This window comes from Protopterus annectens, chromosome 15.part0 (genome assembly GCF_019279795.1).
Source record: "Protopterus annectens isolate FY-2018-M chromosome 15.part0, PAN1.0, whole genome shotgun sequence".
Classification (NCBI taxonomy): domain Eukaryota; kingdom Metazoa; phylum Chordata; order Ceratodontiformes; family Protopteridae; genus Protopterus; species Protopterus annectens.
Window position 1 is genome coordinate 237,544,068 of NC_056749.1, and position 27,401 is coordinate 237,571,468.

The 27,401-nt window shown below is 35.7% G+C and overlaps 1 protein-coding gene across 10 annotated transcripts in view; it reads right to left on the minus strand.

Annotated features, from left to right (window-relative positions):
- The window catches only part of LOC122790166 (serine-rich adhesin for platelets-like), a 475,884-nt gene that overhangs the window by 173,379 nt on the left and 275,104 nt on the right, over positions 1 to 27,401 (minus strand). For all 10 annotated transcript variants that reach the window (XM_044057773.1, XM_044057769.1, XM_044057768.1 and 7 more), the window contains 4 exons: positions 24,303 to 24,383; positions 9,394 to 9,474; positions 6,772 to 6,852; positions 256 to 336 (listed from right to left, as the gene is read on the minus strand). In XM_044057773.1, the coding sequence (XP_043913708.1) occupies positions 256 to 336; positions 6,772 to 6,852; positions 9,394 to 9,474; positions 24,303 to 24,383 (324 nt within the window). The remainder of the gene's footprint in view (positions 1 to 255; positions 337 to 6,771; positions 6,853 to 9,393; positions 9,475 to 24,302; positions 24,384 to 27,401) is intronic.

Genomic DNA, 27,401 nt, shown 5'->3' on the forward strand with positions numbered 1-27,401 from the left:
CTATTTCTAATCGGTTCCTTATATTTCTGCTTCATATACTAATGACTAATATTCTGTAGATGCTCTGCACTAATCTATTTAAACTGTAGTATATCAACATTCTGTACATCCTAACTCAAACAAAATGCTTATTGAACTGCCACAATTTTTCTTTACTGAGTGAGGCAAGATACTTTTCTTGCATAGAGTAACACACAATGCATATTGTGAGCTGCAGTATTTACACCAGTTTGATAGTACATTAAAATGATTTACCTTTTCTCCACAGAAATAGTGGTTTTTGTCTGTTTTTCAGTTCCTGATGACCACTCAAATGGATCTTTAGCATCTTGTTTGCTGTAAAATTAAAAACATAATAATCTTTCATTTAATGTTTTATACTATTCCTTATTGGAAATGTACAAACTTCATTATTAACTTTTTTATACTTTGACTTTACGGGAAATTTCTCTTTACAGGAAGTTACACTACGAGGAGGTGAAATAATATGCCAAGATTTTGCAGATGATCAATCAACAAATGCTTAAATATACTCACAGAATGAGCCAAAAACAAATAAATTCTACAACAGCTTGGAAAAAGCTGGTTTGGTAAATGAATGGACATATGCAGTGAGAAAGAATAAAAAAGGATACATGAAAATTCAGAAAAAAAAGAAAGAAGTAATTAATTTTTATCCAAGTATACCTTACGAGACACCCAATACTTAGCACTACAGGATCTGATTAGAAATTACTATATGTTACTTCATAGATATATGTATTAACACTGGAAAACCATTCGTGATAATGGGAGATTCCTCTTTAGCCTAAATGGTTCTAACAAGAGCCCATTACTACAGACTAAAACTCTGTGGAAACAGCTGACTCAAGAATGATCTACTTATATCAGCCATAGTATGATGTCATCACATCATATGTATTTGCCAGTGAGAAATATGCAATAACCCATGATCCCTAGCTCATAGCATTAAGATATTCACACAAGAGAAGTGAGTAATCCTTCTGTTCTAAAATTAACCTCTGTATATTTTTCATTTTCTTTCTTTCTTTTTCATTGCAATCAGTGCAAAGACGTGCATGAGTTATGTGAATAATATAGAGCATTCTGAAAAACCTACCTGAATATATTTTACCTCACAAATCAGTAGGGCATGTGTGATTCATACACATGCTATGAGGTAATTTACCTGATTTCAGTAATTACAGGAAAGGAAGTAAGAGAAGAAAATTGTTTAGAAATCATATAAGGCTATATTATATTAAGTGAGACTCATAAAATCACAGTTCAAAGTACTTTGACTAATAAATATGTGATGATCAATTGTGGAAAATGAATTAAAACTTTTATTTTGATTAAACACTAAGACCTTGGCAATTTACAGTATAATTCATGACAACCAGTGCGGCCTATTGAGTGTTTTATCAGTTCAAGATTTTCTAACCATGTTTTAAGAACTACGTTAATCTGAGAACTTCATTTAAATGTGGAATAAGAGTATACAAAACAGTGCCAGTCTTTTTGAGAGCAGCTCCTCAACCACAGAAAAAAAAAAATGTTTTATGAAGAAGCATTAGAACTGTGGCACATGATAATATAGTCGCTGGGAGTATATATATATATATATATATATATATATACGGGTCTACTTTACATCATCGACATACCATAACATCAGACAACATCTAAAGTTCAAAAGAGCAAACTCCCAGATCGTTGAATTTTGCCTCCAGGAAACTAACCACTTGGCCACCACTGATGACCTTTGCCCTTTTCTCCACTGTATTGTGATCTTGGAGTTGGAATGTTTAAATAGGGTATGTGTGGGGGGGGGGGTTAAGCCCTCCACGTCAGTGTGTTTAATTTGTTTAGTTTTTTTTTATTATTATCAGTGGTAGCCAAGTGGTTAGTTTCCCGGAGGTGAAATTCACCATTCTGGGAGTTTGGTCTTTTCAACTTTAGATGTTGTCGTCTCACTGTTAAGCAGGTCGATGTTATGGTAAGTCGATGATGTAAAGTAGAACCGTGATCCAGCTCTATATATATATATATATATATATATATATATATATATATATATACACATATATATAGTTTACTGTCATTTGAATGTCAGTCCACTTTATCAACAAAGAAAAAGGGTGGCTCATTTAATTTAAAACTCACTACATTTGATCAACACTCATTACACTGAAAAGTGTGAAAATGTAATAAAAAAAGACCGATGGTGCGGTTTTGGTGAATAGGGATTTCAATGCAAATTAGTGTTGATCAGTATTTTTGCCATGATAATTCCCTCTGTTTTTTTTTCCACCATGCCTAGAGGTTTAAGCATGTGCACCAGCAGTGATTCAGTGTGTAAGGAGCATTTGTATGTGCACCAACAGTGATTCAGTGAGTAAGGAGCATTTGTATGTGCACCAACAGTGATTCAGTGTGTAAGGAGCATTTGTGTGTGCACCAGCAGTGATTCAGTGTGTAAGAAGCATGGTTGTGCAGCTATGGAGTTAGTATATTTATGTTAGGGGATGTGGGGTGCTCCCCCTGCAAAAAAGCTTTTGGAAGTATATTTAGTATATATGAATTTGTCAGTGAAATGAGTGTCGATCAAATGAGTTGTAAATTAAATGATGCACTGTTTTTTTCTTGTCAATTTAATGAAACAAGAATGTAGTTAAATATAATTATATATATGTATATATATATATATATATATATATATATATATATATATATATATATATATATATATATATATATATATATATATATATATATATATATATATATACATTTATATTTCAAATATGTTCCCATTTAATAAGCCTTTAAAAGGTTATGTATATATATATATATATATATATATATATATATATATATATATATATATATATTGGGGCTGCAGAGAGGCTTGTCCCACTGCAAAAAAGCTTTTGGAAGTATATTTAGTGTATAGGAAATTGTCAGTGAAATGAGCGTCGATCAGATGAGTTGTAAATTAAATGATGCACTGTTTTTTCTTGTAAATTAAGTGAAATGGCAATGTAGTTAAATATAATTATATATATATATATATATATATATATATATATATATATATATATATATATATATATATATATATATATACACACACATACATTTATATTTCAAATACATTCCCATCTAATAAGCATTTAAAAGGTTATGCATAAGTACCTTAAATAAAATATGTGTGTGTGCGTGTGTATATAAATATATATATATATGTGTATACAAACACACACAGACACATACACATACACACACACACACACACACACATGAAACAGGATTTGTTGATGATGTAAATTGCAAGACAATTAGGTTATGGATATGGAAAGTTAAGAATACGAATTCATATCTACAATTATTAATCGTTATTCACTATTGTGATAGGCAGATGCAGCAGGAATTTGAAAAAGTTATTTGGGAAGCTAAACATCAAAGCACTCTTTCATTTAATTTAGTTGAAAAACTTATTTTATAAAAACAGTAAAACACACTTTCTGTACTTTCTTAAATTCAGAAATATTTATATAATCCCTTTGGATGCCTCTGGTATTTTTTGTGAAGTGCTCCCAAATGTGACCAATGTTCACTTCTGGCCATTACAGTGTTTGTCTATCCTAAATTTCCAAGACACCTCACTATTTCTTCTTGAGATGAATAACACCCAGCTGTGAAGCTGACTTTTGGTTATCTGATATGGAATTCCTACATGGTAACCATTTGAAATATCAGGATCCACTTAAGTGAGTCCCAAAATATGGAGACTGAATGGTTGAAAACATAGTTAAATATACGAAGTCTGAGATGGCCGTTTCCCAGAATATTCCCTTTTGTCTGAAGTATGGCAGTTTTGGAGTTAGCATATATAAGTTTGGGGGGTGAGGAGGACTTGTCCCCCTGCAAAAGAAAAGATTAAAGGTAAAGAGCGATCTTTGAGAGTCACTCTTCTCCAGGACTTTCGGTCTTTTTTTGTTTCAGCTTTTCAAAACCTGGCATTTCAAGTGCCAGCATTTCGATAGGATGCCTCTTGGCATACATGTATTCCATATCAGGATTTTTGGTTCATATAGTTTGATCTTAATGACCAATAGCTCTCTCAGCATAATTATCACATCTCTATGATATACTTAATTAGTTAAAGAAAGAATTTACTGTAACTTTTAAAAATACACTGAGTAATAAGTCATCAAAAATATCAGAAATACATCTTCATCAACAACTTCCACACTGCTATTCCCGACACCAAAATCATTCAATATGCAGATGACTGTACCCTAATCTGCTCTGCCTCAAACCTCCCTGAACTGCTGTCTAAAATGCAAACTACCTTCTCCAAAACTGAAAACTGGATGCACCAAAACCACCTCTTTCTTAATGCTAGCAAATCCAAAATTCTTCTATTCTCACCCTCTAAGAACTACTCCTTCAACAAAAATGACTTCAAAATCCTCAGCCAAACAAACACACTTATAGAAGTCGTCCATTCTGCTAAACTTCTCAGCATAATTGTTGATGAACAACTAAAGTTCGATATACATGTACAACAAAACATAAAAAAAACACCAAAAGCTAGGTATGTTGTATAGGAACATCCACTTTCTCTCTAACACAACAAGGCACACTCTGGCCTCTACTTTTCTCCTTCCTTCCTTACTATATGGTGCACCTCTCCTAACTAACTTGTCTTCCTTTACCACCTCTAAATTAGAAAGCTGCTACAATAAAATCGCTAAATTTGCCTCTAAAGTCAAAAACTCCACTCATCACTTCTTCCCCCTGCAATCCCTGAACTGGCTAGAACTACCAAATCACTTAGATTACCTACAACTCTCCATAGCACACTCACTCATATTTTATCCTACTAAATGCCCCGCTCTAACTAATATCCTTCCACCTTATATTCCCAACAGAGCCCTTAGATCTGAACATCAGAACTTAATTTCTATCCACAAACCTAAACATCCTTCCGGCCAGCTGCTCCTCTCCTGTGCCCTTGACAACAAATGGAACTCCCTCACTTCCCCACTAAGAACCACCCCAAACACTGAAAATTTTAACGTCCTACTTTTCAAACACCTGTCTACTAAACAGAAATGCCCCTGCCTCCTTCCTACTTAATCTGGGACCACTTCTAGTATAAGAGTCTCCTCATTCTGATACATTTACCCTATCCTCCTCCTATAGACATATTCCTATAACTATATCTATCTGTCCCTGCAATCTCCTGCAGCTTTATCCCTCTATTTAACTATTTCTACTACTTCTACCCCTAGAGTTAGATTTGCTCACCAAAACTGGCAAATACTACCTAATCCTTCTACTCCTACAGCTATAATTGCTCAACAAAACTTGTAAATACTACACAATCCTTCTACTCCCATAACTATACCTGCTCAACAAAACATGTAAATATTGTAAATATTGAGCACTAATTTCTAGCTCTAATACTTTCACTCAAAGCGCTACCACTATTTCTCCTTCCTTCAACCTTATCTTTTAGGAATCTTTAAGAAATACTGCTATACTATGCAAATGTAATAACCATAACTTAATGTAAAAAAAAAACAAAAAAAAACAAAAAAAAATTTTTATTCAATTTCAGTATGAATTGTACTCTCATACTGTCCTGTATTCCTTGAAATCGTATTTCTGCAAATTGTTTAATGCTTTCTAAATTCTTGATTGTGTTGAAATCCTGTATGTAATATTTTTTTATGCATTTTCAGAGCTTTTCTCCCAGGCCTCCACTGAAAATGGGCCATGTTGACTCAGTGGACTTCCCCGGTAATCAAACTGGAATAAATAAATAAATAAATGTCACCAAAAGTAACACAATTTGTACTTTAAAATATGTTGCATGGGGCAAGCTCTGCTATACTCTATGACATAGTTTTTGTGCTCCAACCCTCATACCCACCCCTATTTATTCTTACTTTGAGGGTATGACACATTGGAGGAATGAGAATAAAAGTCTTGTAACTTAGCAGTGAAGACAAAATTGCTACACCCGCTTTGGTAACATATATTTTCCAATCCAAGGTTGGTTGTTTAGTGCAAAAGAAGGTATTTTGTGATTCTTACGTTTGGTAGAGAAGTGATTGACATTTAAAATGTGACCAATAAGTATTGAACTAACAGTGAAATAGCAGCACTCAAAATGCACTTACACCTTTAAAGTATAAAGCCCCCCTCAACCCCAACATGGGGGGCTGAACCCCCACAGCTTTGCTACTTTAACAGACTAGCTCTGAGATTTCTGTATCTTAGAGGAAAGTAAATTGTAATACACACCATATCAGTCTGTAATTAAAGTCAAATACTGCAAATCATATATTCTGATTACACATTAGAGTTAATGACAAACGATGCTCTATTTCTTAACTACTTTTCCCTTTCTCTTTCTGTGCCTGTCCATCGATGTGTGACCCTGTGCAGCAGTAATGTATATTTGTTAATTTATTTGCATTTTGTTGACCAGAATATCCACTGTGTAGACCCCATTTTCAGTAGAACTCCTTGGAGAAAGACTTGAGTCATTTACAGTTAATGCGATGTGGTGCAGACCAATGATCTTCTATTACAGTGTTTAGTTTCTCCACAGTATCTGAAGATTAAGGGGAGGATAAAGTCCAAAAGACTCCAAAGGGAGGCACAAATAAAAAAGAAATGCAGTGTTACTAGTTGGTTACAGCTCACGTCACACTCTTCAAACTTCCATGACAGTCCCTTTAAAAACCTTACCTTTTCTCCACAGAAACTGTGGTCTTTGTTTTTCTTTCTGTCCCAGGGGACCATTCAAGCAGATCTTTGGCATCCTGTTTGCTGCAAGAAGGAAAAATAAAAAAAAATAATTAAACTCTCTTGACATCATCAATTGATGTGGACTCCAAAATAATTTTTAAATTATTGCCATTTTATTTGTAGGCAAGAGTATTAACTGATTAAAACACTATCAAGAAACAACAAGAACAACATAGATTCATTGTGAAGAATGATATTTATAATTTGATTGCATTTTTTTTCCAGATTGTTTGAATTTTCCAGGCTCCTTGAAATCTCTGTAATTCACAGAGAATCAAACTTTTTTTTCAGTTTTAGAAAGAGGATCTTGCTATATAGTAAACAGCATCTGCTTTGGTAACATCCATTTCTGAAAGAACATATTTACTGATATATGATGGCGTGAGTTTTGCCCCAGTGGGCTTTTACCGTCATCAGCAATCATTACTAGTGTGAACAGATCAAAGAGTATCCTCATCCTGAAATTACATTTTCTATTATCTAGCACATTATTTAAAACAGATAATGAGAAATATTTAAACATTAATTATGCAACATGTTTTTCTTGGCATTCTGTCCTGTTATTAAGTGGGGGTGATTGTGCACATGGACACACACTGATGTGCATCTTGATACACATGAACACTTAGTGAAGTGCAGTTTGTGTCACAGTTTTGTTTCAAGTGTTGTAAAAGCACATTAGTGCAGGTAGCAGCAGAACGCAGTAGGTGGTTGATTTAGAAACATAGATAGCATGGCTGTGCAAGGTCAAAAACAGTCATATGCAACATGTGCAAATGATTGTATAATGATATGGACATGAGAAATCTCATACAAATGAGGCACATCCATCATATCTGGCAGTCAGCATACAGGGTTTAGTTTATGAGCTGTTAATGAGGTTTTAACAAGCTGTTTCCTGTAGTCTAGGCTTTGAGTCCCTCAGCCTGGTTTTCTGACTATTGGAGTATGAACAAGTCATTTTACTATGCAGTGCTCTGGAGCAAATTGAGAAAATGAGTTAGGTTGCTCAACAGCCTCCTGGACCAAATGTCTAGTAATTACTTATGAGCCTATGGACCATGCTGGAGTGATTCACATAATTATAACACAGGTGCTCTGAGCCACAGCACAGACATATTCTGAACTCTGCAGAGTTTTGGCACGTGTTATGAATATGTTAGGAGTAGCAGTGGCTACAGCTGAGTAATATGGGATAGTGGCTAGCACTGGAGCCAATGTCCAAAATCATTGTGGCCTTCTTTGTCAATGCAGTCAGTACTGTCTAGTCCTTACATACCAGCACCTAATGAACCAGGAGAGGGTGGCCCAGTATTGGTTGGACAAGTAGAGCATATGAAAATTAGTCAAACTGTGTTGCCCACAATGGGGATCAATGGAGATGCATGGAATGCCCATCACATTGGACATAAAGGTATACATAGGGCTAACAATATTAGTTGCAGAGACCTTTCAACATCCAACTGGGGACACATTAATCATATCACAGGTGTTGGCCTTATATATCCTACACTGGTTCCTCAGCATCATTCTGCTACATCTGCAGGAGCATATCTGATTCACCATGACTGCAGAAGACAGTCCTTACTGTAGGTGTTTTACCACATAGACTGTTCCCCTGAAGTTCTGGGAGCCTTAGACTGCACAGACATTGCCAATAAGTCCATACTTGGTCCACAGGGACTGAGATATATAATTAAGGAGGGCTTCCACTCGATCAACTGTTTCTTGGTGGGTAATGTCCAGAGCATTATATATATTGTGTTTATGCACCACTCTGACAGTTCCCATGGTTCACAAACATAAAATCTTTGTGATGTGTGCAATATAAACAGCACAGCACCAGAGAAGCATTCCAGCAGGGTCTAGCATAACAGTAGGAATGGCAGTAGAGAAGCAGATTGCACAGTCTGGGGAAGAGAGAGACATTAGCAGCATCACATGTGAAGCAGAAGCAAGTGCAATACATTATACCACTGGCGAAGAGGTGGCATCAGATACACAGCTATTAGACATGACAAAGACAACGCACAATAAAATGCATCCAGTGACACAGAACCAGGTCCACAGTTATGAGACATGACAAAGACAACACGGAATAAAATGCATACAATGACAAATCTGGGCTATACAAGACAGTGTATGGGCCTACAATACTGTGCATCAGGTATAACCTTCACCATACAGGTTAGAGGGTGGAAACAGCATAGTCATCATAACTTGCAATAAGTGATGATGGAGCCACAGTGACAGCTAAGCAAGCCTTGTAGAAGTAGAATTTTATGGAAATATGAGTGAAGAAGTTTCTCGTTGAAAAAAATAGCCAGGTATGGTAGAACAATGGTGCAGCCACATTTTGAACATAACTCTATAATCGGTATTTCCATAAAACTGGGGATTAATAAAAGTAATTTTGTCCCCATACCCCTGCTCCCTTTCTGTGTCCATGTGCACCCATTAATGCATACCCATCTATAATTCTCATTGATCTCTCTGACAAGAAGCTAAAATGCATGTGCCATGTTATCAACATTTTTTTGATCAAACCTTAAAATACTTTACCTTTTCTCTACAGAAATGGTGGTCTTTATCTTTTCTTCAGTCCCTGAGGACCAGTCGAGGAGATTTTTGGTGTTATCTTTGCTGTAAAATGTTAAACAAAACAATGAGCTTCCTTGGATGCCATTTACTGAGCATTACTGAGTTTATTTACAATTTATTGAATTTTCATTCAGTTATTTTCTTTGTAAGTATTAAAAATGTGTATATAATAACTAATAATGGTTTAAATGTAGTCAATGCAAGATGCCAGCCTCTAACATTCTATATGTATTTTGGTCTGTGTACCTCTCTGTTAAACGCAGAATTATAAGGTTATTATAGTTCACTTGAAAAAGCAAATGTATAATGTCAAAATGCTGTAGATCTTAACCAAAGGAAATGCTTTATAATCCCTCAAAATTTCCTCTCGGAAAGCAGGGAATGGTTTCACACTAACTCACAGGGATTCGCTACTTGTTTTGTACATCCCACGTACATCCTGTAGATTATTCACTTAACATTCACTATGTATATGTTCCTTAATGAATCAGCATATCATGGGTTATCTACATAAATTACCTAAAGAGTTTACTTTAATTTTGTATTTCTATTACAGGAAGAGGATGGCACTAGCAAACTATAAAGTATTTTCAGACAGTTTATTCTGAGGGACATAAAGTCATACGTCAAAATATTTCAACACAAAGATAGGTAAATGAGCTTACCGTAAGAGAATTATTGCTTAAACACTGTCTTAAACATAGTCATAAGTCAAGGAGGAAGTCCACAAGCTCTTGCAGAAAGGTCTTCACATTACTGAGTGTATGACAGATTTGACTATTCTTGCAGTTTGCTCTGCTCCCTTGCCAAATTCAGAACTGCTGGTATCTCTGTGAGTAACCTAGGTCACCTTTAACACTAATTTAAAAGAAACTGCTACTCCAGTAATGATGTTATGAGGAAGACACTTTGTGATGGAGACTCCAGAAAATGTCACCAAGAAAAGGCCACAGTTGCCAACACGTAGAGTCTTTAACTATTACCATATGTAGTAAGCCCCACATAAGACTGGTATTGTGGACTAATCCTATGTTAGAGTACAGTGTCTTACATCTGAAAAGGGACTGTTGGTCCCAGCTAGTGACCTATACAAACAGATAGGCTACTTTGGCATCTCGCTGAGGCATGGTAATCTAGCCAGTCTCTGACATCTCATCATGGGGTAGCCAAAACTGAGCTCCATAAAAACTGGTTGATGTTGTACACAAACTGTGTGTATCTGAGTAGGACTGATCATAGGACTGCAGTCTTTTTGTTTCAGAACTGAAATACATGGAATTCAGTTCATGAGCTTGGATTCAAAGTGATTCTGTGTTATTTATTATACTTTACAAGAATAAAATAACCTTTGTATGGCTCATGTAACGATACTCTACTGTTGCTTCAAGCTCACATGTTTTTAATTTGCATTTATTTGTTTCATTGCTAAAAGTAATACATGTGAATGAGAAATATGTCCCCTTTAAAGCTAAATGGCAAAGTTACTGGCAATGGACTCCTAACGTAATAATTTGATTTTTGGAATTTAACTGTACATAGGTTATTAATTTCAGTGATGTTTTTTCTTGTACTTAAGTGCCTGTTAAGTATGCTTTATCACTTATTTAATGGTGGAGCTAAGATGCTGTTCAGTGAATTTTTAATTAAATGCTCACAAAGATTGTGAGATTCCAATCTTTATATCAGGGTATATAACAAAAATGCATATTCTCTTTAACCATGGTATAACTGGGTGTTTTGAGGAAAAAGACTCAGAGGGAAATGTGTGGAAGAACATTATTTTTGTTTTTTGTGTGCAAAATGACAATGATAAAAAGACATTCTACCCATAGGCCTCCTCTCCATCTTTCTGGGTCCATGTGTGTCTAGCAATGTGTACTGATCTATATCTCTGGCATATAGAAATTACAGAGAAAGTAAGAATCACAAGCTGTCTAACTACAGTACATTTCTCTGCAGAAACTATGGTCTTTGTGTATTTTTAATTCAAATCAATATGATTTGGGTTGTAATTTTTGTGGTAAAATATAAAACAAAGCAATGAACTACCTTAGATACCCTGCAATAAGCATTCTATAATCTATTTAAAAGTTAATGCAATTTCATTCTATGTTGCAGGCCTCAAAGGTTGCAGTTGTAGCTTGGTCTATGTTCCCCCTGTCTTAAATCAAAAACTAAAATGATGTGGAGTGAGCAGACACTACTGTAATTTCATGCCAAAATCATAATGCCAATGTCATTATTTCTTGGACATAATCAAAGGGAAGTACCTTAATGAACCACAGAAGTCCCAAATTGTAAAGAAGGGAAATATTTCACACTAAGACAATGGCATTGAGTTATGCCTGTTTTACAATTAGTCATTCTGAGCATTACTTGTTTTATTTCTTTCTTTTCACAAGTTTTATCCCAAAATACAAAGGAACATGCAGCCCAGATCAACTGAGTAAATATTCCCATAATGTACATTGTGCACCCTCCACGAAGAGTCAGAAGGACATGTATTGAACAGTATAAATTCTCTTAAGTGCTGACATACATTTTATTTTTTTTAGTAGAGGAAGAGATTAAGACTGGTAAACTGTGTGGAAATAATTTCAGGCAGTTTAATTCCTGGTACATAATATTTCAAAACACTGCAACACAAAGGATAGTGAAAAAGAATTATTACTTGTATACTAGATTAAACTTAATGGTTAGACAACTTCAGCTCCTTTCTTGAGAACTGGTTAATTTGTAGTAAATAGATAAATAATTAATTAATGAAGAGCTGATATTTTCTTTTCCTAAAATTTCATTAAGGATATTAAGAGAATGTTTCATATAAAACCATTCTGTATTTTAGTATAAAGAAATTCTGCACATGCAGCACATGCACCAAAATAGTTAATAAGAAGCATTATTTCCAGGAATCAGTTACCTGTAACTCCAGTTAAACAGACTGACTCACTAATTTTCATGCCACTTAGCATACCTTGTCACACCTATTCATAAAGTTAACCATAAAAGCAAAGAACATAACAAACCAATTATTTATTTATTATTATTATTATTATTATTATTTGCTTTAGTGTTTGGAAGAAGTTCATAATTTTCAATCACTGTTAGAATCCAAGCTATCTAAAGTATATAACTCATGATAACTCTGTTCCCCATGCAGTTTAATGGCTGCAAGCATCCACTACAGCCATGGACATGTCATCTTAATGTTTTACGTCTTTGTATTTTTAATTTAATACTGGTTATCTATACTGTTTCTACTGCCAGTAAGCTAGAGATTTGATTACTATGCTATATATTAGACTGCAAGATTTTATGGAGTATGTTATTTGTTAATATTCAAAGTATAATTTTTATGCATGGGTATTTTAGTTGCAATTGTCAATGCTTAGCTTTTACTGGCATTTTTTAATGCAGAACTTTTGGTTACTGGAGCTTTGGACTGTTTTGAGGAGGACTTGTCCATATTTTCTTTCATTTTCTTTCCAGTCCATTTTATACCACCTAATTAGTATGAAACTTCTATTCTAGAAAACTGACACCTTATATGTGCCCTCTACCCATTTTGCCTTACTGTTATTGATTGAGGCATCTTTCCAAAGATTAAATTGTTTGAATGTCCAACACTCTTAACTGTAAATTGAAAAGAAGGACTGAATGTATAAAAGTAGAGAAAGTATGTACTAAATAAAGAGTCACAATGTCTTGGAGTTTTCTCCTTTCTCTGAAGTGTGAAGATCTTGGAGTTAAGTATATACAAGTACCAGTAATAGGGGAGTGTAGCTTCCCATGTCAGGGGTACAAACAGCTTGCCTAGCTGCAAAAATGGTTTAAAAAGAGAACAATGAGTTTGAATATTAACCATTCACAATTTTAATCACCGTTATTTTTACCAATTTTGGGACTTGCAGTTATGGATCTTGAGATTACAATAGGGAGCTTGCAGATGTCAAAGATATGATAAGTGTCAGGGGGAAGGGAACTGCTCTTGTTTGTCATGTGCTTTAATCTAGAGGCTGATAACATGGTTATGATGACTAGTCACTACTAGAAAATTACGTACAACCCTCAGAGGGTGTTCACCTATATGTTTGAGATACCTATGGCATTGGATTTTCTTCTTCATACATTAGATATAACCTGTTCCCAGTTGACTTTGTCTCAGGTATAGCTTTCAAACTTCCATCTCAACAATGTGGAACACTATTTCTCATAGTGTGAAAGAAATGGACAAAATAAGGAGCACTTTCTAACAATTTTAACGAGGAAGTTCACAGCATGGTTATCGACTGTTTCTTCATGCATAAAACATATTCTTTTGACACATTAATATCATTTGCTATTAGAAAGTATTATTAAACATGGATATGTGTTACAAACATTCTTAACAATGAATGCATGTAACCTCTTTCAGTATGGAATAGCGTGTAACAGAATTTTTAGGACTTAAAATGAAAAACATTTCTCATAATGAGGTACAGTTGAGAAGTATAGTCAGAGGATGTGATATTTAATGCCAGGTCAAACCAAAACAATGGCAGCATTGACTCAGACTTGCTTTATTTGGCAGACCTGATATTTGTCAAGGAAACCTGGTTGGGTGACAACAGTAGACCGTGTCTTGGTGTATCAATTCCTTTTGGTCTCCATTCAGTTCATAACCAAAGGCAGAACAGTGTTGGTAATGTCTGATTATTTGTTTTTCAATTATGTCTAACGTACCCCAGGTGGATGCTGGTAGGTCCATCAACTTAGGGTATGTCTTTCAAGTACGAATGAATTGCACATACCTTGTAGTTTACCATCCATGCAGTTACCTCAAGGAATTCTGCAATAGTTAATTGACCATGTGCATAGCCAACTGAAATAGTTAATCATGGTGAGTCAATGATGATGTCAGTGAACGCACCATAAAATTATTTAATAGTTTATAGAGTTTCAGCTTAGTTAGTACTGCCAACTATTTCTGAAGACACTCAATGGATCTAGTTTTGTAGCTTGGTGTTGTAACTATATTTTTAGTGTTGAAACCAGTCTCATGGCCTGAACATTATCTGTTACACTTTAAAGATTATTCAAGGTAAGAACTTAAGAAAGACCAATAGTGTTTCCTTTATTGTGCTGATGAACAAGCCCTAAGCCCAAAGTGTGCATTCTCCAGATCAGTGGTGTCCCTGATCCATGGTCTGATCTGAGTTTTGTGAAATGCTTCAGCTAAGGCAGTGGTTACAGTACCAATGCAGGATGACCTGCTTGTTGGAGAGCAGACTTATTTTGGATGGCCAGTTTGCAGCATACCAATAAGAGGTCGCCTATAAGAATGCAGTGTTCTTGTCTGGGGAGTTCTCTGACATATGTAACTGGCCAGTGGGTTTCTTTTAGGTGCACCCCAGCTGTCTTTCCATCTAGATAACATTTTTTTTTCTCCACAGTATGTGACAATTCTGAGTAAGTCTTTGTGAATAAGGTTACTAAGATCATAAAGACCTACCCCAAAGATAGGTGTATGATGTTTGGCAGTTGCCGTGTGTGTAGATAGTCCTCACTTCTGTTGGGTGGAGTTTTCCTAAGTTGACTCCAGTGATGTCATGGAATGGCTGAAGTGTTTGGTTTTATTTTATGAGCACTCCACAGTGGTTTGGACTGTGGACTCAATTGGTTTGTAAAGTTGTACTTTGAGTTTTTTTGGGTTAATTTATTTAGTTGAAAGAGTTTTTTTCTTCATTTTGAAGGAGGACTTGAGTCTTTGGAGTCATTCAGCCTAGAAAATTACTGTTCCCTCTCTTACTTTTCATTCATCTCTGGGTTATGGAAAAACAGGTTTATGTACTTATTTATTCCTGCGTAGCATCCCCCAGCCTCATTAGTCTGATACTAGAATAGGGCACAGTACAGAGAATCTACTTACCATGGTGGCTGATGTCCTCTTAATGGTAAAAGAGGAATTGTTGTAATTCAGCTTGGTCCTTCTTCATTTTTCTATGTCATTTGACACCATGAGTTATGAAATCTTTTAACAGCACCTTCAGACAAACTGTGTTTAACTTCCCCAGTACTCACATGTTACACTTCTTAACCTTTCAGAACATACTGAGCGATTGATGGTGTTCCTCCAGACACTGTCTTGGTGCTATTGTTTTCAGTGAGTAGAAATTGCTGTTATAGGAGGTCTTGCATGGAAGCAGTATTAGCTATCAGTATTATGCTAATGACATTCAGCTACCACTCTCCTTCTCAAGCACCTGCATAACATTTACCACTCAAAACAGCTGTTTGAATGCCATTTTAGGTTGAATAACCTTCAATTAACTAAAGGTCAGCTCTTCAAAGATGTACGTGATACATACGCATGTCACTGTCCATCCATTAGAGGTTCCATTCCTTTTCCCTTTATTTTTGTGAGGAAAGATGTTAGGCATTTCCATATTAAATGAATAATGTGGGGGAGATTCTTGATGGCTGGCTGATACTCAAGAATCATATTTCATCCACACCATGACACGTGCGTTTCATCTGAAAAACATTGGATGAAGTACATTCTTTCTCTTCCAGACTTTGTGATGCTGGTCTTTGTGGTATTTTTGTATCTTCTCACTTGGGCTGTTCCAATGCCCCTTGTCACAGGTGTGCATATGATAAACTGGCTTAAGTACAGTGAGTGCAGAACTCCACATCCAGGTTTATAGCTGAAGCTTCTCATTCCAGTTATATTACACCTGTGCTTTGAGACAGGTGCTAATTGACAGTCACTGTGAAGTTAGTGCCCAAGATTTTGCTTTCACTGTTTGAGACTTGCTCCTGACCTCTACTGCCTGGTTCACTGCCTAAGCTTTTCAGATACGAGTCTGCAAGCTGTTACATGGACCTGTCTCAAGACATTAGACTATCCTTTGGCTGCTTAGTCCCATTGTTGTGGAATCAACTACCTTCCATGATTCAGGAATGTGATTCATAAGCCTTATTCCAGGGATCCCTTGCATGCCATCTTTATAAGAGTCTTTCTAATTCAGAGATGTTAGTTTAGTTTAAATTCTATCAATCAATCAGCTACCTCTTCAACCCTAGTAGACCCATCACTCCCTCTCAAACTAAATCAAATACCTCTGAACCCTTAGCCTCACAGTTTAACTCATACTTCATTAACCCTATATCCAACCTCCTACAATGCAGTCAACACCCACCCCTCACAATCCCCTCCCCAAGTATCTGGCACAACAGATACCTTTTCTGTTAAACCTGTTCAAACATCATACATAACAAAATCTTCTAAGCAAACTAAAACCCTGCTGCCTTGCTGCCGGCCTGCTACCAAATGAGTTCCTAAAAATCTCTGCCCCATCTGTTACCTACCCTTTTTCAATTTTAATCAATCATTCTGTCTCTGCGCAATATGTACCTCACCTCTGGAAAATAGATCACTTCATTCCCCTCCACAAGGGTGGCCCTAGAGATGTCGCTAACTACAACTCCATAGCAATCCTCCGTCCCATTGCTAAGTTTCTTGAGAAATGTATTCAGCAACAACTCCTAAACCACCTTACATCAAATAACCTTCTAGCAGATACCCAGCATGGTTTCTGCCCTAAGCATAGTACTAACATTGCCCTTATAACTTTCACTGACACCATTCACCACCTTATAAACAATGATCAGCTAGTCCCCTCTATTTTCCTGGACATGTCCAAGTCTTTTGACCTCATTTATCACCAACTCCTTCTCAACAAACCTGCCACTTACAGCCTCAGTCAAGCTACCCTAACATGGTTCCACAGCTATCTATAAAACAGGCAACAAGCCACTAGATGAGACCAAAATCTCTCCCCTCTTATGATTGTGAACACGGGTGTTCTCCATGGGTCCATATCGGGCTCCTTCTTTTCATCATCTTTACAAATAACCTTATGTCTGCTACCCAACTAGCCTCAATCATACAGTATGCTGATGACAGAAGTCTTATTGTATCATCCCCCACCCCACCCAGAACTCCAACTTAAAATGAAAAAACATTTCAGGAAACTGAATCATTCCTTACTAACCACCAACTCATTCTTAACCCAAAAAAGACTTAGTTAATTATATTCACAAACAGAACAAACAAAAACAATTCTCCTACCCTCTCTATCCTATCCACAAACAGCACTAAAACTGAGCCAAGTAACCAGGCCAAACTCCTAGGTATTACTATAGATGACCAACCGAAATTTGACATTCCCGTATCCCAAACAATCAAAAAAGTACATGCCATACTCAATGTGCTCTAGAGGGCGAAACCCTATCTAACACCACAAGCCAGACTGGCCACTGCCAGATCTCTAATTCTATCTACTCTATTATATTGCTCACAACATTTCACCAACTCACACAAAACTGACCTCCAGAACCTTGAGTCATGCTACAACAAAATAGCTAAGTTTGCAGCAAGTCTCCCTCATAAAGCTCACCACTGTACTGCTCTTAAACAACTTAAACAACATCCTCTCCTCAGCACTCTCTATTGACCTTTCCAAAGCTTTTGATATGGTCAACCACCATTTACTTATAAATGTACTAAGATCTCTTTCCCTAGATTCACTGGTTATTCAGTGGTTCCAGTCATAACTTAACAACAGACAACAAGCTGTGCTTTGGGACAATAACCTATCTTCACATCTCCCCGTTACACTAGGAGTCCCTCAGGGCTCAATTGTTGGTCCCCTCCTATTCTCAATCTATATAAATGACCTTCACCTAGCAATTACTCAAGCTAACTGTATTCAATATGCAGATGATTCTACAATCATCTGTTCAGCTAAATCCTCATCTGAACTCCAGTCCTTAACCCAGAAAATGTTTACTATAGTAGAAAACTGTTTTTTACAACGATGCCTCCTCTTGATCCCAAAAAGACAAAACTATTGCTCTTCACACCCACCCGCAAGTCCAGCCCAATAAACTTCTCAGTCTTATCCAATAACGGTACCATTATATCTCTAGACCTAACCACTAAATTTCTAGGTATAACAATAGATCACAACCTTACCTATGAAACTCACATTAACAATACTATAAAAACTGTAAATAGGAAACTGGGCTCCCTGTATAGGATAAAGCCATTCCTTACTCCACAAGTCAGAACTTCTATTGCCCATACCCATTTAATCTCCACACTCCTCTATGCTTCATCTATATACACAAATCTGACTAAAAACAACCTCAACAAGCTGTCAAACTCTTATAATAACATAGCTAGATTTGCCACATCTTCCTCTTTCAGGATCCACCACTGTCATAATCTGAAACAACTGGGCTGGCTTAAGCTACAAAATCAACTCCATTATAACCAACTTATCATCGCCCATAAAACCCTCTTCCAACCAACTAGAACTCCAATACTATCAAACCTTTTTAATCCATATAAAAACCTTAATACCTTACGCTCATCCAAGAAATTACTAGTATCCACAAGTAAATCCAACAATATCTCTGGTAACTCTCTGTTCTCTAATGCTGTTGGAAAATACTGGAACCAACTTCCAGATAAACTGACATCACTGTCCTCTTTATCACTATTTAAACAACAATTGAAACTTTACCTGAAAACACACTGGTTATGCACCAGTACAAACCCAGACTAATCAAAAATGGCATTGCTATCATCATCACTGCTGACCCAGTATTTCTCATCCATTACTTTTACTTTCATGGACTAGTCCATATCTGTTCCTTATTCTACCCACAAAAAAAAAAAAAAAAAAAAAAAAACATTTCCTTGAGAATAGAGTTTCTAGCAAATGTATCTAATGTTCTGTAATAATTTTTGTATTCAACGATTGAAATGTTATGTAATAATCTGCAAATAATTTCTGTACATGCATTTATATGTTAACCATTTTATGTTTATCTTTTTGTTAATCTTTTTAAGTGGAGCTTATCTCCCCGGGCCTCTGCTGAAAATGGACATGCATCCAGTTAGACTAGCCCAGTCAACAAATGTAAAATAAATAAATAAAATAAATAAATAAATAAATAAATAAACTAAACTGCCTTAAACTCCCAAACCTCTTAACAATAAACCAACTTACCCTCACCCACAAAATTATCCAAAACCCAAATGACTGCCTTGCAATTGCAACCCTGGTCCAATTGCATGTTAGCAGCAGACTCCTCAGATCTACCAGTAGACCTCTGCTCAAAATGACACACTCTCATAACATCCATGGAGACTCCCTCTACTCAAACAAAATTGCTAAGTACTGGAATTCTCGTCCACTAAAAATTCAAAGCACTCTCCTATTCTGCTTTTAAATCAGTACTAAAAGAACACCTTAAAAATAACTGGATTTGCCACTATTGCTCCTCTGGTTAAATCCTAATGTTTTTTCTGTACTGCCTTGCCCTTCCCATACATACAGACAATAGCTTTTTTTTTTTTTCTCTTTTCATTCAATGTCGGTCTACTCCTTCTTAAAAAAAACATTCTTTTACTTCCACTTTTTCATTCTTCTTTGTCTTGCCCTCTTCTACTCACCAATATTTTTCTCACAATTCTGTCTAATAATCATCTATCTGTCTTCTCTCACTTCTTAATCTCTAGTCTTTGATAAGTCTCTGATTTACACATGTATTTCAATTTTTTAACTAGATTCAATATTATATGTTATACACCAGTGTTCTCTCCAATATTGTCAATGCTGTTCTGTACTATTGAATCTGTTTAATATGTATTCATGTTTGTTTTTTAGTCAACCGATTAATCTTGTTTCATTTTTGTTTAATTTTATGTATGTTGTTCGAGCTTTTCTCCCCGGGTCTCCACTGAAAACAGGTTCCCAGCCCAGTGGGACACTACCCGGTAAACAAATGTAAAACAAATAAATAAATACATGTGACTTGTTTTAGTACTTTTTAAACTCACTGCAGGTTCTATGCAGACTTACCACTTTTTATTACTTTATGATTTTATGTTCAGTGCCTAGTTATAGGTACTTAAATACATTACAATACAATGCAATACAATATAATATAATAAAAACAGCATTCAGTAGAAAATGTAAATCCAGCATCTAAACCAACTATATTTCAGGTGTTGATTATTGCAGAAAAAATAAAAGAACTGGAAGTGAGATCCTTAGAAAAGGGAAGGCTGAAATTACATAGATATAAATAAAATTTGTGGGAATAATACAAGCAGAATAAGGGAGTGAGGTTTAAAAGAAGGCAAACATTGAGCAATTTATGTAATGTTGGTCTGAATGACAGTTGCTATAAAGAAATAAAAACATATATGTAATGTATAATGAATGTAAATGAAAAAATGTTAATACATTTTTTCTTTTCTGTTAGTGTATATGTATTAATTATATATGTATTAGCATTATTTTAATGTATATAATGTATATGTGACTATGTCTTAAGTGATAATTTAATAAAGGTGTTTAAACAATAAATTGAAATTAAACCTGCTAACAGAATATTTATGATGAATAACTGGATGGGAAATAGAAGGTACATCCCTGGGATTCCACCCGTGTCCCTGCATGACAGGGGCATCAGGTGCTGAGTTGTCTATACATGGGCTAAACTCTTGGCTGGGCTTATAAGGCCCGCAGGGCCAATAGCCTAGTAACTTCCTATGATCCTATGTGTTGTTTAGGTCAACAATAACTAATATTCTGGTCCATCACTATGTTTGAGAGGGGATAAAGCCCTCACTGCTCACCAGGTAACTGAGGTTTAACTAGCGGCATGGGAGTTGGAGGGACTAGACATAGGAAAGATGGGGCAAAGTAGATGAGGCCAGCTCCTTTATCCTGTGTGTGTGTGTGTGTGTGGGGGGGTCAGCTTATACTCACTGCAATAGCACCTGGCGGGAGGTTGCTAATGTGAGGAAGCTTCCATGTTCCTCTTGTAGGCACCAACTGCAGAGCTCACAAGGCTGCCATGGGGTGGGAAGGGGTCAGAGCACTCTCTCTGGCAGCAATATGAACAGCATTCCCCAGCTCTTCATTGGCTCCAGGGGTGACTAAGGTGGGTCCAGTGGACCAGGTGAACAAAAAAAAGAGCTGGAAGCAGTGGATGGTCATCTGCAGGGGAGGGGGAGCAAAAAAAACTAATATTCATCTGTATCCTGACAGTGATCATCAGTTTTCATCTACACAAACAGTGAAGCCGAATCCTAAAAACTGAAAAGAGAATTGTCTTGCACTGTTGAAAGACTAATAACACAAATAATCTGCTGACCTGATTCAAGGTACACAAACACACGGAGGACCTCGCTTGTTTTATACTGTTAAAAGACTGCTGATATGAAGACACTTATTCTGTAGGTTACTTCTCTTCAAGATATATGCTGGCCCATGATCTATGCAATAATAAATGTATCCATAAACTTCACCACAGTACTTTTTGTGGCAGCTAGACAATTCAAAAATAACTTCTCATACTTTTCTTTCAAGGCTATTCCAATTACTTTGCAAGCACTTGCACAAATAACTTTGAGGTTTAGTCAAGGAATTTGACAGCTACCTCTACATTACATGTACTGTGTGTTTATACAATGAGTATACTATATGGCAGGAATATTTTGAATCATCAGGAAAGAATGCAATGTTAACTAGAGGAAAATAATCTTTACTGAGAATTACTCTGATTGTTAGCTAATGCAGTTTTAATTCATATTAATTGTCATTTCAGAATTTAGAAGCTTTATGTGATTCCTTATTCTATCCCTTAGTAGGTCTGAGGGTGTAAGATTCATGAAAAGGTTCATGCTACATTGATTAATTAAACAAATTTTAAGAATATTCTGTGTTCAATTTATTTCAGCCAGACTTGCTCCTGTGTTGCTGTGGCCAGTGGTGGAACTTAAGGGCATCCTGAGGACTCATCTGTCTGATGTTTTTTTTTTTTTTTATGCTGTACCCATTTTGCCTTTCCCCACTCCCCATGCTCACTGGTTACACCCAAAGACAACTTCCCTCTTTAGACCATGCCTACCCTTTAGGGAGTGTCACCAGTGAAAGCCCTCCCCTCAGGATGGGTATGCCCATTCCTCGGCCTTTCCATCAGTCACCCAAGCAGCTAATCAAAGCCAGGATGGCTGGACTATAGTTAGAGCATGATCCTTCTGCTCCACTAGATATTCCTGATGCATGCTGATGTCACTGCACATCACTGAAATTGTATTTCTAATTGGGTTCTTGGTCCTCTGTTTCTTAAAGGAAAGACTGGAGCTGTACGTAAATAATGACTTTAAAATGGTTTATATAATCTATGGTAAAATGTTATGATAACTTGTAGCTTTAACCAAAGATAAATGCCAATGTGTCACTGAAGTTTCAGCTTACAGGCCAAGCCTAGACTTTGAAATTACAGAAATGGAAGTGATATTCGTAGTTAGATAAAATGATTTGTCCTTCGGTTAGAAGGAAGTGAAATAGAGAACTTTTATTCCAATCGTCATCTCATGTGTTGGAGGCATTCATAAATGATGTATGCAATTGCATAGGTTGGTGCATGAGAAAACTCACATATCATAGCCATATGAAATTTATAAATACTGCCCAAATGTGAAATAAGATTCCCTACACCATCATTTTCTTGAATCACCCCATTTATGCAGTAGTTAAGTAAATGGAGTAATGCAGCACTGTACAAGATTTGCAATGCAGGCCCAGCTGGAGCATGTTTATGGAACTGCAGCAGCAGAGAGAATGCAGAGAATGCAGCATGGAATGTTCTGATCCTTTGGTACTGAGGACATAGGTCTCCACTGGTAAGGAAGTTGCCTTCTGAACCATGATGTAGAATATGGATGAGCAGCATTTTCAGCATATAGAAATAGAAAAAATAGCTGTCACTCTTTAAAATAAATTGGGAATGTTGTAGTATATCTCCAAACCATTGCAGTGCAGAGTAATCTAGCTAGACAATCACTTCTGTTTCCTCTCAACACATGATTATGGCATCAATCACCTTCAAATAGGAAGGTGCAAAGCAACAGATCCAGAACTAATAAATAAATGCAGAGTAACCCTGATCTGCTTAAGCGATTAATGAGATAATGAATTACAATACCTTTTCTTGTGGAATAGCAGGGTTAAAACACCAGATGTCTGTATAGCATAGTGTGTGTGTGTATATGCATGCAATGCATGTGTGTGTGTGTGTGTGTGTGTGTGTGTGTGTGTGGGGGGGGGGTTATGTAGTGAAGGCTAGAGGGCCAAAATTACACAATGTCAGCATGCCCGGAAGTGACATGGAGGTTCCCACTCCTCATATAATTTTTATTTCACACAGATATATTCTGCAAATTAGAAGTAGTGCTGCCACAACTGTTGAGTGTTCCGTGGACATTGCACAGTCGTAGAGTGGATGCGTGGATCTGCAATATTTTCTTGTTTTGTTACATTTTGGAAACCTGCACTAATGTCTTTTAGACTGAACATTGGATTATACCTTTACCCACGTGCAATATATACACACTAATCAAATGCATATACAAGAATATAAAAGTAAGCATTCAGACAATACTGATCTGACCATATGGGAGAAAAGCATCCCTAAGTGCAACTCCAGTCCAGCATGCCAACATGGATCACAGTTTTATTTCAATTCCAGCAGTATTAAAGAAGATGGACAGACACATATATACACACACAGATGCATGCACACACATGCACACACACAGAAGCAAACATTTAAATTCTGTTGTCTATGTTACCCTGCTCCCTTGGAAAATGGAGGGAGAACACTGTCTATCTTAATTAATGGAAATATTAAGATAAATGATTTTGTGCATAGCATTTGCTGTGATTTGTATTATTTTAATGTATGAATTGTGATCAGTACTTATTCTTTTCCTCTGGCTGAAAGTATCTGAAATAGTTTACCTTTTCTCCGTGGTAGTTGTGATCTTTGTCTTTATCTCAGTGCCAGGGGTCAAGTCAAACAAGTCTTTGGTACCATCTTTGCTGTAAAATAAAAACAAAATAATTGCATTTTTTGTTATGTATCTTTCTGCAGTCCATGCATTACATGTATGCACTCACAATGTGTATTCATAAATGAAATGCATTTACAAGATATAAAAATAAGCATACAAACAGCACTGATCTGCCCATCTGGGAGAAAAGTAACCCTCAGTGCAACTACAGACAGGCTTGCCACATTGGATCACAGTTTTAATTCGACTCCTACAATTGTCTGTTACCCTGCACCCATGGAATACCACTTGCTGCCAACTGACTCTCTATATGGTCTGATAGCTTCTGAACGTGAGTCAGTAATGTGAGAAAGTAATGGTAGTGCACTGTCAGTTAGTAATGTGAGATGGTAATGGTAGTGCACTTTTCTGCTATGAATCGCACTCTTCCCAATTACTGCTGCACATGTTCTGTGTACAAGTCACTTATCTGACTGTACACAATCTCTATGATTCCCTTGAACCATGGGAAGGACAGATATGAGAGAGTCCAAGAAAGCTTAATAGATTGACAAAAGCACTAAGTGACTGACTTTTACACACAGAATAATGCTATAAACTCTTTCTTAAAAGTGATGTTTATTTCTTCTATTTTTATGGCATGCTATTACATTTGCTATTATTACATTTGCTATGTGAAATGACATTTAAACAGTCTTTGTCATAGTTTTATTGGAAAGACAATGCAGTTCAATAGATACTGCGAACTTATATCCTTTAAAAGATTTTAATATTGCACTCCATTTCAGATAACTGTAAGTAAGAAGTGATTATCTTTTTTACCAGTTAGTAACAAAAATATATTTAATCTTCATTAACTTTGATTAGACACATTTAAATTCAAAATCTTTCTGGTAAAATAGCTGGTGTATTTAAGAGCTTCCCTTCATTTTCTCTGTTGTATGTAATAAAATTGTGTTTCCAAAGTCTGATGTAAATATGCAAATACATTTTGATTACTAACCTTTTAACACCGCTCCATATCTTCTTTGTAAACCAACTAGTTATGTGAGTGATGCATTTTGGTCTCTAAGTCTGTTATACCAATCTATTATTTTTTTTTTTGTAAATCAACTACTAATGTGCACTCATTGTTAAACAGCTTGGTCATGATGTAAAAGGGTGCCTGGAACAGTGTACTCACCTGGCTAACAAACATAGTACAAATAAATAAATGAATAAATAAGTCACAATAAGAAAGTATATCTGAAACCAGTATTACATTAGCATTTCTTTAATCTCGTATATTATTATCTTTGCTGCTTTTTATTCTGCTTCAGTTTTTATTATTTTAATGTATGTGCTGTGATTGGTACTTATCTAACAGGAACATAAATAAACATCTGTTTGTAAAACAAATTGCACCCAATGGAGTAAATGCCTCACCATATAAAATTATTAAATAAAGAACAAATCCAACAGCGAGAAAGTGGTAGAGGCAACCATGAGGAAAAAACGTAGCCAGTCTTACATAAAAACGTAATCCTTTAATGGTGTGCACAGGTAAGCGCTTTCACATATCGCTTCATCAGACCAAAAAAACACCTAACTCCAACCAGCACTCCTTATATAGTAGTAGCAATTATATAAATTTAATTGATTAAAGCATACCTTAAAGGTAAACCATATTTAAAAACAAATTGAAAACGTACTGAAGCACATACAATAAAAATATAAGTATATAACTATGTAGTTTCCAGTGTAAACCTATTTAACACAGAAAATAAAACACAAATATTCTAGATAAAAAAATATAAATGCATGTGATATGTGATAAAATTTAACATCCTTTGAAGCAAAAATAAAACATGATTAAAAAATGCTTCATTAAAAGGGAATCAAAATATAACATGAAATATCTCTGAAACTAGTGTTAAGAGACAACCTGATATAAACATTTTTACAAGGGTACATGTTATAATTCCATAGGTACCAATGGCATTCACTAATAGTACATATATCAAAAAAGAGTTAAAAACATCTTAGAAACCTAGGGAAACCAAATGTCAGCCTACAATTAATTTTCTGGATTTCAACAAAGGTTTGAGGGAGACCTTCTCATTTAGGGTAATGAACATATATTTCATTTCATGGTCATAGACAAAGTTATACCTATTATTAGAGAGGGGGACATAAGAAATGGTACTGAGAAAAAGGAAATTAATTGGATCCTAAGGTCTAGAGTGAATATAGGTAGGGGCCTAAATGAGAAGGCCTCCCTCAAACCTCTGTTGAAATCCAGAAAATTAATTGTAGACTGAAATTTGGTTTCCCTAGGTTACTAGGATGTTTTTAACTCCTTTTTGATATATGTACTATTAATGAATGCCATTGGTACCTATGGAATTATAACATGTACCCTTGTAAAAATGTTTTTATATCAGGTTGTCTCAACACTAGTTTCAGAGATATTTCATGTTATATTTTGATTCCCTTTTAATGAAGCATTTTTTAATCATGTTTTATTTTTAATTCAAAGGATGTTAAATTTATCACATGCATTTATACTTTTTTATCTAGAATATTTGTGTTTTATTTTCTGTGTTAAATAGGTGTACACTGGAAACTACATGGTTATATACTTATATTTTTATTGTATGTGCTTCAATACGTTTTCAATTTGTTTTTAAATATGGTTTACCTTTAAGGTATGCTTTAATCAATTAAATTTATTTAATTGCTACTACTATATAAGGAGTGTTGGTAGGAGTTAGGTGTTTTTTTGGTCTGATGAAGCGATATGTGAAAGCGCTTACCTGTGCACACCATTAAAGGATTACGTTTTTATGTAAGACTGGCTGCATTTTTTCCTCGTGGTTGCCTCTACCACTTTCTCACTGTTGGATTTGTTATTTATTTAAACATCTGTTTGTACTTGAATATCATCTAAAATTTGGGTATGGAAAAAGCAATATAACATTTGACCCCTTCTCCCAATGTGAATGAGAATATTTCACTGTATGACAGCTTACATCTTAGAGATGTACGTATTATCGTACAACTGGCT